The sequence below is a fragment of the Rhipicephalus microplus genome, chromosome 9 (assembly GCF_043290135.1).
Source record: "Rhipicephalus microplus isolate Deutch F79 chromosome 9, USDA_Rmic, whole genome shotgun sequence".
NCBI classification, from domain to species: domain Eukaryota; kingdom Metazoa; phylum Arthropoda; class Arachnida; order Ixodida; family Ixodidae; genus Rhipicephalus; species Rhipicephalus microplus.
In genome coordinates, this window is record NC_134708.1 from 90321549 (window position 1) to 90336799 (window position 15251).

At 44.5% G+C, this 15251-nt stretch overlaps 2 protein-coding genes across 2 annotated transcripts in view; both read left to right on the forward strand.

Annotated features, from left to right (window-relative positions):
- LOC142771995 (uncharacterized) overlaps window positions 1–10878 on the forward strand; it is a 34997-nt gene extending 24119 nt beyond the window's left edge. Inside the window, exon 5 of the mRNA XM_075874056.1 lies at window positions 10629–10878. Coding sequence (XP_075730171.1) covers window positions 10629–10792 — 164 coding nt within the window. The 3' untranslated portion in view covers window positions 10793–10878. The remainder of the gene's footprint in view (window positions 1–10628) is intronic.
- The window catches only part of LOC119163154 (uncharacterized), a 511564-nt gene that overhangs the window by 145834 nt on the left and 350479 nt on the right, over window positions 1–15251 (forward strand). The gene's annotated exons all lie outside the window — the stretch shown is intronic.

The window sequence follows — 15251 nt, forward strand, 5'->3', positions numbered from 1 at the left end:
TGGAATAAGTTATTATTAAGTTTTAGCGAGGAGTCCGGAACATGCGTTTTTAAGTAAATAATTAAGCTCGTGAAAGTATGGCCATTTGGTGCTGTAAGTATCAACCAGTGCTTGTTCTTCCCCTTTTTAATGCTGTCTTAGCCTTTTGTTGTAACATGCCTTGCGTATTTTTTATACTCCCTGTTATTGTTTTACTTTTTCAATATTAGTGGTAAATACGTGTTAATAAAAAATGGGCAGATCCCACGTACAGTGGCAATCGACGATATGAGAAGCACGAATGATGAAGGGTGGTAGGTCACTTTAAAATCTGCAAAAAGTTAAGAAGCGGAGGTAAAATATGCCGTACATGACTTCCATAACATGATTACCAGGTTTGAACGTTTCATTTATCTTCGTCATTTATTAACGTCACCGGATACCAACTTTGATCCCTAAGGAGCTAGCGAAACGGCCGCGAGCGTGGCATCTGCAAAACATGCAGTAATATTTTACATGAAATTCATATCGTAATTATCATATTTGGACGTGTCATTTACATTCACCGTCCGTTCACTCAAATGAATACCAAATTTCGTATATGTGGAACTAGTGAAATAACCGCGAGAATGCTATGAGCGGAGCGTTTGGTCATATTTTACATAAAACGCATATTATGATTATCAGGTTTGGACGTGTCAACCACTTCGTCGTCTATTGACTTCCCGTTATACCATATTTGGTACGTGTGGAGCTAGCGCAATGGCGGCGAACGCGTCATGGAAGGCCCAACATACTCCAACACAACTTTGACGCACGTGCAGGCTGGTCGCAGCGACGCCACGCTAGCAAAACACGAGCACACTGTAGTATGACGCCAGGCGCGACCAGCGTCCGTCGGCGCGGCCCGGTGACAACCGACCGGCGCGAAATGCCACACGCTGCATTTCGCGCCGATGGCGTTACTTATACACCACCGCGTGTGCCTCTCAACAACGCCGGCTCACGTTGAAGTGTAATGGTGCCTTGAGTGTGGCGTGTATTAATGTTCTTACATGATACACATCTCATGATTATCATGTTTGCACCCGTCGCATACCTTCGTCATTCATTAACGTGACGTAATATTGAAATTTGGCGTATGCCAGGGTAGCGAAACGGCCGCGAGCGCATCTTGAGTGTGGGACGTAGTCTTGTTGTTACATGACACGCATGTCATGATCATCATGTTTTGACTTGTCATTTATCTATGGCGTATGTTCCCGTCACGTAATACCAAATTTGGTGCATATGAAGCTGGCGAAACGGCCGCGAGAGCATCATGAGCGTAGCATGTAATAATGTTTTTACGTGACACACATGTCATGATTTTGATATTGCCGTATCTCGCATGTGTTTTCCATGCAGTCATGTCATACCATACCAGTTTTGCTACATATCATGTGAATCAAACTACCGCAAGAGAAGCAAGACCATGACATCATAGATCATAGATGTCATGATGTAAATCATGACATCTATGATATGCATGTCATGCTTTTCATAATATGACTAGTGAGTCATGTTCATCTTACAGTCGTGTTATATCATACGAAGTTTGGTATTGATACCAGTATCCAAACGGCCAGGACAGCTAAAAGTGGTAGGCGGCTGGTAGATAGATAGATAGATAGATAGATAGATAGATAGATAGACGGATAGAAAGATAGATAGATAGATAGATAGATAGATAGGTAGATAGATAGATAGAAAGATAGATAGATAGATACGCTGAAATTCGCTGAAGTTTGCCAGGAATTGCTTCGCATTTAAAAAGGGAAGACACTTTCTCCCTGATACTGGGGAAAAAGGTTATCTAAAGCTGTAGCGTGCTGTACGTGTTGCTTAAGTGTCTCCGGCCAAGCACTACGCGCCAACCACTTGACTATCTCAACATGAACTCTGTAAGTGTGATGTGCATAGGTGGTAAATCTCTTTTAATTTCAAAGGCTAAGCTCCTTAAGCCGAGGGTCGCGCGTCCTCAAAGAATGTAGTTGTAGAAGGTACCCACTTATTGTTTAGTGCTTGGATCGTCCGCTGGATGGCTGTACTTGTAAATGACAAATATTTAATGAAAAGATGCGAGATGGCGGCATTTGAAAAGATTCCAGTGCTCACTAGATGAACAGACAAACAGACAAACATACACACAAATGGGCATATGGACAGACGGACGGACATACAGACAGAGAGAAGAATGAACGAGCAGATGGACAGACAGACTGACGCACAGATCAACAGACAGACAAACGAACAAATGAATGGACGCGGCCAGCAGACGGACGATTCACGGTGGACCAATAAAACCATCCGAAAGTTCGCCCCACTCATCTTCATTCACTCTGTGAATATAGTATGGTATAGAAAACTTTGTTCACGTCCATTCGGGCGTGAACAAGCACGTTACGGGCCGCTCCCACGTCGGGACAGATAGACCTGACCTGTCCGCCACGCCGGGGGTCCGTCGGACTGCCCATGGCTGACTCCCTAAATCGGCGCTGCGTATCTCAGCATCCCCCTTTGACGACATAACGTCTTCCGCCAGTAACGTAAGGAACAGCCAGAGCTTATGATATAAGCTGGGAAAGTCTGTGGAAAGCGCGCATGTGCTTGACGTCGGAATTCCTGGGTTCATTTCAGGCATGAGTGCGGGATTGGGATTTGCCGTGACCAGCAGGTGTCTGAGCATCAGTGCCTGAGGCCTGTTCAGTTTACTGTGCGGTAGCAGACACTTTCGCCTGCTCAGATAAGATTTCTTGCCAAGTTCATTGTACGTCGTTAGGGGACCTTCGTTGTCCAAAACATCGTCGTCATGCTGTTCAAAAGCGGCGTGGTCGACGACTCCTCACGCAGCTCTGTGGGCTTTTCCGACGAGGTTAAATGAAGCGCCCTCGATCTTTCCCGTGTGAGTTGGGAGAAAGGCAACTGTGTGTTGTTGTACCTCCCTATTTCACAGAATCCGCGCGGCTGATTCCGAGATGGTGCCCCTACCGAATGCTGAAGATACTTATTTCCTTTCATCGCTAGGTCAGACCGACGTTGCTATCTGTCAGATGAAGAAAACGCACGAATAAACCGCCTGTTTACGGCGCCTCTTCACCTGTACTTCCTTCTGTTTTTGCTTTTATTTTTTTTTACAATTTCTCAGGAGCTGCTAACGAGCACTCTGCAAAGCGATTGATTTTGTTGCTTCCTGTGTTTGCTTGCTTTTATTGTTTTCTTTTGTTTGTTTTTTATTACTTGTTCGCCCCTAAACTGGGTGGCTGGTCCTCTGCTACGCTTGGTGTCTTGTGCCATTTCCCTGACATTCTGCGAAGAAGGCTAGATTGGCACCGAAACTGCAGTACTCTCTATACTGCAGTACTCTATACTGCAGTTCTCTATACTTCAGTACTCTCGCGTAGTCATATATATAAATATATATATATATATATATATATATATATATTTATTTATATGTTATGCGCTTTGTCTTTTATGTGTTTTATCTTTTATTTGTAAACAACATGCTCACCACGTGCTCGCGCATGGAAAATATATCTTTTTACACGTGTATCAGGTGCCCGTCAAATCGTGTCACTTGCATTTATATATGCCCATATATCGCCTTTCATGCCAGTTTTCATACTTTAGCTTAATGATATGCACATGTATATAAACAGCACTTATGCCGTACACCGTATTCTGATGAAGGCTGAACCCGTGGCCGAACCGTCAATAAGATCACAAGATCACTTCGTACGTGCGTATTCTTCCATGCGGATATATAGATATATAAATATATATATATATATATATATATATATATATATATATATATATATATATATATGCAGAAGAATGACTTTGGCTGCCGCAAGGTTAGAAATATGAAAGTAGATGCGCTTTCACATAACAACTGTTTATTTTGCCGACGTTTCGACGGGAGGCCCGTATTTTTCAAGGCATGTTAATATTTACACATTTTCGGTGTCTTCTTATAGCCTGTCGAGACAGCAGGGAAGGGGTCAAAATTAAAGTAAAAAGAAAAAAAAAACGAAACAGGGGCAGAAACGTTAAAGAAATATAGAAAATATTGGAGAAGAAGCAAGACCGACACTGCGGAATTAGAAAGGGCAGCATCTCAAGTGAGTAGGGCCGAGGTAGACGAGCGATTCCATCATTGTCAACAATACCGCCCCCGCACCAACTTTTCTCCAAGTGGGCAGTGTGCCGCCGTTCTTGTATTTCAGCTTCCCGTGTAATCCGCTGGCGGCTCATCCTTCTTTGAAGTTTACGAAGAATTGATGTAGAGAGTGCGTGCTGTTGGCGTCGGGAGAAATTGAAAAGCCGGTAATGGAGGCGCCACCATCGATATTTATTATATGCAATGGCTCCTGTCAGTGACTAACAGAAATTGTACGTTAAAAATTAAAAAAAGAAAGGGGGGGGGGGAACTCTATGACATCCGGGACCGCTTATCAGTGCGTTCCGGCTGCGCTTGAAGAGGCAAACCATTTCCATATTGTCAGATGCATAGGCTAAAAGCTTTGTTAGCGGGTAAGGGAAGGAAGAAGAAGTCACAGAGAACAGCCTCTGCTTGGAGCTCTGTGAGTTTTCTGATTTTTTTGCTAAGATTTTTCAATACTCGACACACCTCGGAGGGACGTTTTCCTTTAGAATGGGGTATCAAAACCCCATCTAGCAACCGGGACCAGTCCAACCACATCATAGTGCGTCTGACGCAAGTTCTCAACCCGGCCCAAGCGTGGTCCACGTTGACAATTCTGATGACTCCTCCGTTGAAGATATGGCTTCGGACAGCGACGTCGTGGTCGTACCAAGCCGACGCCTGAAGAGGAAAATCAGCCGGACATCGCCCACTAGCCTGCAAGCACAGACAAAGGCGAGTAGCATGCGGTCGTACACCATTTCGTATGTGCTGACATCGAAGACAGACATCTTGAACTCTCTAAATAGGCAGAGCCTGACAGAGTACTTTGAGCTCATCGCTCCAGGGAAAGTCGTAGAAATACGCATAAATACCCGAAAGAACATACTGTCCGTGGAGGTCACTACGAAGGCCTTAATGGACACGCTGAAAGCGATTGCTCGATTAGGAAATATTCCGGTTCGCGCATTCTCTGCGTAAGACGAAGAAACGTCAACAGGAGTTATATACGATGTGGATGAGGAGATAACAGACTCGAGTCTCGAGAAACTGCTGTCATCATCGGCTCCCGTGCTTGGCTTCCACCACTTTGGACGCACGCGATGTGTTAAAGTAGCGTTTCAGTCGAAGACGTTACCCACACATGTAAAAGTTTGGTACGTGAGGAACTCAATACGTCCTTACGTACCAAAACCTCTGCAATGTCATAAATGCATGAAATTTGGGCACGTTAGTGCAGTTTGCAAGGGTGCAGTAACCTGCAAGCATTGCGGTGGCCCTCATGTTGGTGATAACTGCAATGCTGTGGCCAAATGCCCAAACTGCTCAGGCGACCACGACGCAACATCAAAGGAATGTCCCAGAATGAGGAATGAAATTAGTATCTTGAAGAAGATGGTTCGAGACCACTCCACTCACAGAGAAGCTGTAATAGCTGTACGGCGCCGTAAACATCGTTCGCGACATCGACGCAAACGAAGCAGCAGTGCTCATAGCTTATCGAATTCGACACACAAAACCGTGCCCTCACCACCTCCTAGCCTACTTTTGTCGGCCAGAAAAGAGGATACAGATGCTCAAATGCCAATACAGTCCACGCAAGTACAATGTAACCAGTTCTTGGCTCTCACCACGTCGGAGACTCAGTGGCCTTCACTACCGTCAAGAACTACGGTAGCGCCATCATCACATAGTGCCCCTGCCTCCAATGAAGAAAACAAGCTTAAAGTTTGATGGTTTCGATGCGTAAGATCCTCAGCAGCCTAAACACTCCCACTGTTATAAGGCGGCTGTGCAGCTACTTGAGGTTTTGGAACCTCTTTCTCGTTCTTCAGTAAGTGAACATGGCATTGATGTTCGAAGAACGCATGCGCCAGTCGCTTGTTATGCAATATAATGCTCGTGGCCTACGTGGCCGTCAGTCAGACTTCAGACAATGGGTGTTTAAATATCAATTTTTTGTTATCGTTATATGTGAACCGATTATGTTTTCATCTTTTCGTATATTTCAACTGTTTGTAATTATGTTTTCAGCTTTTTGTATATCTGGATATATCCAAAATTGGTCCCGCTGTGATCAATGTACGAGCGAAGTTCTCGTTTGTATACGCCGTCATTTGACGTTCTTGAGACATGAAGTTGCGTCGCATACAAGCAGAATTACGTGAGGCAGACTGTAACACATTAGGAGTGGACATTCTAAGTAATAGGAGGATACATACACCCAAGTGCACAGATGGACTGCTTCCACCTGGAGACCATTCTTCAAGCAGCACAAAGGCCACACATTGTGATTGGCGATTTTAATCCACATCATCCTCTCTGGGGTACCACTACAACGAATCATCGCGGAAGGGATTTGGCTAGTTTTATATGCAACTATGGACTAAGCGTACTCTACGACGGATCGCCTACATTTCTTCGTGGCACGTCTTACAGCAGCTGCTTCGACCTCTGTTTCGTTTCCAGAAGCTTTCTGTCTTCCGCATGTTGGTGCACAGATTTGGACACTCGCGGCAGTGACCACCTTCCAACCTATGTTCAGTTCAGATGGTTTCGCCGCACGCACACACACTACATCCGCCAAACCGACTGGACACTGTTCAAGGTATCTGTAAAGTCTGGCTGTGAGCACATGACTGATCCATCCGAGGTAGAGAACATCATTGCTTCTTCACTGCGCGACACAACCAAACAGGTTAACCTACCGATGCAGAGATCAGCAGGTGAATACCAATACGAGGCCCTTCGTTCCATCCATCGCCATGCCGAACGCCGACACAAACGAACGAAGTCGCCTTCAGACCTTCCCGCCTGTCGTCGAGCTCAACGACATGTTCCTCTGCATCTTGACAAGATTGACAGGCAACGTTGGAGAAAATTCTGTGGATCTGTGGATCCCAGGCAACCTCTATCTAAGATCTGGAGGGTGGTACGAAGTTTGCAGACAACTCCCCAACAACGTCAAATATTTCAAGCTGTTGCACTACATCAGGTGCCGTCAGAAGTTGAGATTGCCAGTGACTACTGCAGCCTCATTGTGGACACCACTGATGGTCTTGCCACTAATGAGCCTCCTACTAGCATTGCGCCTTCATCGTCTGACGAACGCCTTGATGTACGTTTTACAATGCATGAGCTTGACGCTGCCATTTCTGCCTCGCGCCGATCATCAGCACCAGGACCTGACGGAATCACGTATGCTGCACTCAATCACCTTGATACAGAAGCACGACGTATCCTGTTATCTCATTATAACACCTCATGGGAGTCAGGAGTAGTCCCAGCTGATTGGAAATGCAGTCGCATTATTGCACTGCTTAAGCCAGGGAAGTGTCCTCATGCACTTTCTTCCTACAGATCAATCGCCTCAGCCAGCTGCGTCGGGAAAGTAATTGAAAGAATGGTACTGTCAAGATTAGAGTGGCTTCTAGAGAGCAACAACTCCTTTCCTACTTTTATGAACGGCTCCAGAAGAGGCCAATCCGCCATTGATTGTGTGGTCGACTTGATCACCGGCGTTGAAGAGGAAAGAATCCGACACAGACTACTGGCGGCGGTCTTCCTAGACATTAAGGGTGCCTACGATACTGTGCTGCATAATGCGATCCTTGACGCACTGGAAGATTTCGACATCGGTGGACGACTGTATGCTTGGAATTTTAGCTACCTTAGGGAGCGCACCATTTACATGACGACAATTAACGGAGACACTGATCGATATAAGGTTCACCGCAGTGTTCCCCAAGGAGGAGTTGTCCGTCCGATCCTATTCAATGTCACAATGATTGGCCTAGCAGCAGAATTTCCGAGCACGGTGAATATCAGTGCATACGCTGATGAAATATGCATATGGGCATCCGGAACTACTCTTCTGCAATTGCGAGCTCGACTACAGCGTGCAGTGACGTTCACATTCAAACATCTACGACGTGAAGGGCTCACTCTTTCAATCGACAAATGTGCAGTGCTTGCGTTTACGCGCAAGCATACGTCGCAATACACGATATTTATTAATGTGGCAGCCATACCTGCTGTAACGCACCACAAGTTCTTTGGGGATTGTCCTACACAGAGATCTATCGTGGACGAGGCAAGTCGCAGTACCTAAATCTAAATTGAAGAGCTTTGCTCTCATTTTTTGCCACGTAGCAGGAGCAAGATGGGGCCCGTCAGAATCATCGCTACTTCAATTGTACATTGCTCTATTTGTGGGATACGTTCGATAAAGCATGCCCTTGCTTTCAAATATGATACCTAGTTGTGTGAAGGCGCTAGAGAGTATTCAAGCTCAATGCTTACGAAGATGTTTGAGTCTACCGCGCTGTACTTCAACAAATAGGACATTCGCAGAAGCTCGGGCTTGTCACATCAGTGTATACACGCTCTGCGAGCCACTTAGAGTTCACCTCCGATTGCTGAGCAGACACAGACAGCATCCACTGTCAGTACAACTAGCCACTCACCCAGATTACAGTTTCTCAACAGTAATATTGCGGTGTGAAAATATTATATCATTAAGGATTTCTTCGCCAAATGCCCCTGCAGTGCTTTCATGAGTCCTGCCTAAACCACCTGTTTGTTTTACGATACCTGGAATTACGAAAAACTCGCTCAATTCTTCTGTTGGCTTCAGAAAACTGACCCTATATCGCATTTATACAACTTACAGTGATTCTCTGCACGTGTACACCGACGGATCCACCACGCTGAACACCTCCACCACAGCCTTTGTCATCCCAGACATGGATGTCGCTCGACGATTTGAAGTGGACCATAAATTCACATCAGCTACCGCAGAGCTTGTCGCTATCCGGGAGGCAATAAGAGATATTTCCACAGAGCGACCTCGAGCCGTGACGATTTTTTGTGATGCCAAACCCACTGTGCAAACCATTAAATGCCTCACGAAGCAAGGTCGGTATTACAGCTTGGCAATATGAATTGCATAACTTATTCCGGTTGCTTCAACAAATGGCCATCTTATCAATTTCCAGTGGATTCCCGCTCATTGAGGCGTGATGAGAAACGAAGACGCAGACGCTGAAGCTAAAAATGCCTTAAGCTGTGCCCCCGAAGTACGAATTGCGTTTTCACAGGCTGACCCGAACGCACTGCTTAGCTGCGTCATGCGCAACTACACACTTCAGCACTGGTAAAAACCGGAACTGCGACACTAGCGACTTCACAAATGGAACCCGGAAACGCGGTGCTGCATGCCCCCTAAATTGAAACGGCAACTCACAAGTATGATCCATCGCATTCGTCTTGACATACACCAGAAGTTACGCACATATCATTGGTCGCAGTGACACCGGTCCTAATTGTGAACAATGTGATGTGCCAGAAACACTTGAGTACATATTTTGTGTCTGCCCAGCATACACACGTGAACGACAAACACTGATTTCTTCTACTGACCTCTAATGCAGTAGGTCATTAACTGAAGAGACCATGTTGGGCCCTTTGCCAGACTCCAACAGTGCTACTGCGGTCACAAGAGCAGTTATAACCTTTTTGAAAACAACTGGACTATAAGCGCGGCTATAAAATATGTCTCTGCTAGAAAGAACACTACATACCCACCTCTCTATCTCACCGTCATCATCTACTATTCTTTCTTTTCTCCTTTCCCTTTCCCCAGTGTAGAGTAGCAGCCTAGAGCAAGCTATCACTCAGGCCGACCTCTCTGCCTTTCTGTAAATAAACTTATCTCTCTCTCTGTTAGGGGGGAATAGTATTGTCGTAATGAAAACGAACTGATTAGAAGGAAGCGTTTGCGTCTTTTAGTGATCGTAACGCTGAAAAAGTGCCTGGGTGTTCATTTATTCCGTATTTTATCTTGTTAATTTTGTAGATAAAATAAGATTCCCGTTGTTCTCGTTCTCTGGTTGTTCGAAAATTATTTTCTAATAGTGTAACCCTGATGTCATCAAAGCTGTGATATTTTAATGTGCTGTGTTTTGAAAGTGGAAGGCCTGGCAGGGATCGTACATGTGCCCGATGGTTGTTGAATCTAATTCTAAATGGTGTGTCTGTCTGGCCCACGTATGCTTGTTACATACCCCACATTCCAGGAGGTACATGACGTTGTCTGACTCACAGTCTAGTGGAGCTCTTATCCTGTGCTTAAAATCTGAGTGGGTGCTTTTTGCCACTGTCGTAGTCTGCATGTGTTTTCATACCTTGCATCTGCTTTTTCTGCAAGGGTGACACCCTATTCGAGGTTTCACGCCTATCTTAGAATTTATTAAATGATCCTTTATATTTATCGGCTGTCTGTATACCACAAAAGGAGGAGAAGTGAAAAGTTTGCATAGTCGCATGCTCTGTTCTAATATGCTGAAGTGTTTATGATTCTTGGGTTGCTCGTGAAAGTTATATATATATATATATAGAGAGAGAGAGCTTCACATGGCTTCACTGCAGTTTTCTTAATGTGGTTCTTTTCTCTTTCTAGGGGACCAGTCCTACTACGATTTGCGCGTTACCGCTACTTATGCGCGTTTCGCACCTCATCCAGACTGTCGTGTGTTTTTTGATCGCATCATAAGTCCTCAAGTCGCGCACCGCGTTTTCTTTCCCCGATGTATTCGGCTAATGAGCCAACGCAATCAAGAGTAGAATTTTGTCACATGAGTGTTTCATTTTCCTGAATTTACACTTAATGACTTTGATGTTCTGTTACCGATAAATTCTAGTGAATTTCGTGGAGTTTTGTTTTCATTTGATGACGGTTTCTTTTTATGAACGCAAAATATCACACTTGTAGCGATAGCAACACACAGACAGGTAATTCAAGCCTGCCGCGGTGGTCTAGCGGCTAAGGCATTAGGCTGATGACCTGCAGGCTGCGGGTTCAAATCCCGGCGACGGCAGCTGCATTTCCGATGGAAGCGGAATTGTCGTAGGCCCATGTGCTCAGATTTCGGTGCACGTTAAAATACCCCAGAAGGTCGAAATTTCTGGACCCCTCCAGTACGACGTCTCTGATAATCGTATAGTGGTTTCGGGACGTTACACCCCACATATAAATCAATCAGGTAATTCAAACATCCAGCTTACTCGGAACATCAGCAAATGCAATGTCTCTGCCCCACTGCCACAACCGAATTCTCTTAAATTTCATCAACGTAGAACTCCCCTAGATAGTTTGACAGAGATGAAGTTAGCCCATATCACCCGGCAATTTTACACACTGCCTTGTGACGTGCGCCTAACTTTATCTTCATCAAACTCCCTAAAGTGCATTTACGTTGATGGACTTTAATAGAGTTCGTTGGTGGCCCGGTGACAGAGAATAAATTGTGTCCATTATAGTCAATGAGCTGCAAAGATGTTTATGGTTAGACTGATGATAATAAATTACGCCTACCAGATAGCGCTCGCCACCATGTTATGATGGGTCCGTTTTTGCTTGTTTTGTTCGTTGCAGCCACACGGTGTAGATATGTTGGTAAATCACGCTGCACCAGGTGGCGCAAAACGCACGCCTATATACATCGTTTTTGTGAGCACCGTCTTTATTCATGTTGCTTATAACCGCATTGCACTTTTATTAGCTGATAAAAAGACAAGGTATGTTGTCAGACACATTCGAATAGGAGAGTAGGTCCCCTACTGAAGATATTTTTACCACAAGGATTCCACCATCCACTATTATGGTAGATTTTGATGCCGCAATAAGGTTACACGTGGTGTATTCTGCCGTATGTGCAATACTGGAAAAAAATGACGCACAAAACCTCTCTTCAGCGTCATAATTATCCTGCCCAGCTGCCACACAGAACATGTTTGCATATAAGGCATGAAAAAAAAATTAGTGATCAAAAATTGCACAGAAAGAAGAAACACTTCAATCAGAAGAAATTGAACGCGCAACCTCCAGCATCTGAGCCCAGTAGTCTAACCACCACGTCAAGAGGAGAAATGCATATTGTCTTTTCCAATGATTAGTCAATATAGTAATTCTCAGCTCGACCATAGTTTTGCATGTGATATACTCAAAACGGATGCGATCGTGACCTCATATAATGTTTACGTTTTTGTTAAACGCAATCAACTGTTACCAGTAATCAATGGTATTACGATTGTGGCAATGGTGCTAATTTTCCGCTACAAATAATAAAAGAACAAAAAAATCAAAGCGTATAGAGGAGCAGATACAGTTTGCCGGCCTTTACTGCTAAGTATAACATTCGTTTCTCGCTCTGTCCAAAGGGCGACGTGTGCAGAGGCTTCATGCCACATCTAAACTCGTTCGTTGAATATTCGCGAATGTTGATTTTACTATTGTAAGGTTTTGCGCACCGTACAGTGCACGCAGTCGTGTCAGCGCATTGGCTGTACCTCCACACTGTAAAAAAAATTACTCCGTGGTCGGAGTAAAACAGTTGTCCTCTAGAGTATCCCCTATTTGGAGCAATTTTCGCTCCGGACATCCGGAGCAAAATATTTGCTCTGGTTTTATTTGCGTGGCGCACCCGGAGCACCTTTTAAAGATGTTTCACTGCGGCAGACCGGAGCAATTGCGTGGCACCAACAGAGTACGTTTTGCTGGCATTTACCTCCAGCTGGCTGGACTGGCATCTCCGGCACATTTTTTGATGATTTTTCGCTCCGGCTATCCGCAGTTTCTGCGTGGTACCTCTGGAGTTTTTTACGAATGAACTTACTTCGTCTAGACAGAATTTCAGTGTGGTGGACCAGTCTTTTCAAAGAGTTTGCTCCGCTATTTATTTAATGTAGGCCGATCTTTTCACGCATTGGTTATATGAAGGAAATCCCTATTCTCATGCAAGCACTGCATAGGTACTGTGTATTCTTTTCCTCAGAGCTCTAGCCAATGAAATTGAAGGAAAAACTTGAATTCTTATTCTTTGATTTAATCAAAATAAGCTGCCAATTCTGGATGATTACCCAGCATTTAGAAAAAGGAGACAAGAATAAACAAACAAACTGAAAGCCACCAAAAACAAAACGCACTAGGACAGATCAAACGAAATCAACATCACTCAAGTTTGAAGCGCGGCGCTTTAAAATGAACACCATAATGCTGCGAAACGTTGCTCGGCAAACTAAGAAAGTGTAGCTACCGAGAACAGCTCTTCAACATCCCCGAAAGACCATCTATAAGATTCATTCATGACAAAAGGCTTGAGCCAATCGCTTCCTGCATAATTTTGCAAAAAAGTAAATATACACGAGAACTACATATCATATGACAAGCAAGGAAACTTAAAACAGTCAACCCACAGACACTATACAGTCTGTGAGTCTATGAGAAGAAGCAACTTCTAAAAGTAACCACACAGGTGCGCACGCCCACACACACACACACTCACATGCACACAAACACAGGATGAGCGTTCATTATTATGAAGAACATCCAATGTAATCCAGTGTGAGACAGCCCCAACATGATAAAGACACGCCTCCCTGACGTGAACAAAGTTCGAAACTGGCCAAAGTTTTCTTTACATTTCGAAATGGATAGCTCTACTTTTGCTGAAACATTCCAAAGCGACTTTTGACTAAAATGATCCCTTTTCGGTACACTTGTAGAATTCATCAGGAAGGACCCTACCGTTAATTTCCTAATTTTATCAAGTAATAATTCTTATTACAGTCAAATTTTAGTGTGTGCTCATTGTGATACTTCTAGCAAAGTGGGCATATACAGTTAGCATAGATGCGGCCTGTTTTTAAGAAAGGCGTAGCTTCAACCCCTTAGGAAAGTAAGTTTTAAGATAAACCGGCATTGTTCTTTTTTTATTTTGCACTGCCCGCTCCATTTTGACACTTGTCGTTGCGAACATTTTTCAAAATAGTTATTGAATGAGCATGTATTTCTTCGAGACGAACAGCTTCAAGCACAAACACGGAAAAGTTCAGTACAACGTAACGTAGCAAATAAGCCATAAAATGCACAATCATAATGCTACCTTATCAAACTGTATTTTGAAAGAAATAAAAGAAGGCCGACCAGTTTACTCAACTGAAAAGTCCGTGCACACGTTCGGAGGCCATGCGCAAGCGTCATGACGAGCATACCAGGCTTGAAGAACTTTTCTTTTCCCTTCAGCTGTTCACAAGCCAGTGTCGTTGCATTTGCCAAGTCAAAACTACGTCTCAGCACTGTTAGCACTCCCGTCTCCAACCAAAAAATTAAAAAAAACTGCAGCCATAGTCGCGGCAGCATGACTAAAAAGAGAAAAAAAAACGTTGGCCCCGTATCTCGATGTTACACCACAAATGTCATCGAAAGACCATGGTCTTGCGTCTAGAGAGAGTGAATAAAACGTTTATTTGGTGTTTTATTCACTATATAAAACCTTTATTTGGCGACACATTTCTAAAGATATAGCAGAAGGCGTTTAACATTGTTTTTATAAGTAGGGAAGACCTCACTGTTGTAGATGCTACCATCTAGGACAAGCCAGGTGAAGCCGGTGACAGCGTGCGCTCGAGGTGTACGAGGCGAGGGCTCCTAGGCTAGAACGTGGTTCTCGAATAAACCGGTATCTACGTAACCCAGCCTCCTGCCTTTTCGCTCATTTTTGACGACTTCAACGTGGTTTCAAATGAACAGGTGCTACCAGTGGACATCGGCTTCTAGTCAATATCCTCGCGAAGGACGCCGCAAGCAAAATAGCACTGGTCATGACATCATTCATCATTCAACCGCTGGAAGCCTTCAACTTTTCGTCGCCAAACGAGTGACTGAAGTGAAACAGCGTTTTGAACGTTTCCGAACCTCATCAAGTTTGTGCGTGAAGCCCGAGCAACATCAGGTAGACGCCCTACTCTACATCATGGGTGAGCAAGCCGACGAAATCAACGCCACCTTCGCTTTATCCGAAGAGAACTCCAAGACATTCGACGCCATCATGGAGCAGTTCGAGAAGTATTGCATTCAGTGACGCAACATATTCTTAGAACGAGCCAGATTCAACATCAGGCTGCAACAATATGGTGATTCGGCCGATGATTTCGTCACAGCGCTTCACACGCTTTCGAAAGATAGCGAGTACGATGCTCTTCGAGAGGAGTTAGTGCGCGACCGCTTCATAGTTGGGATAAA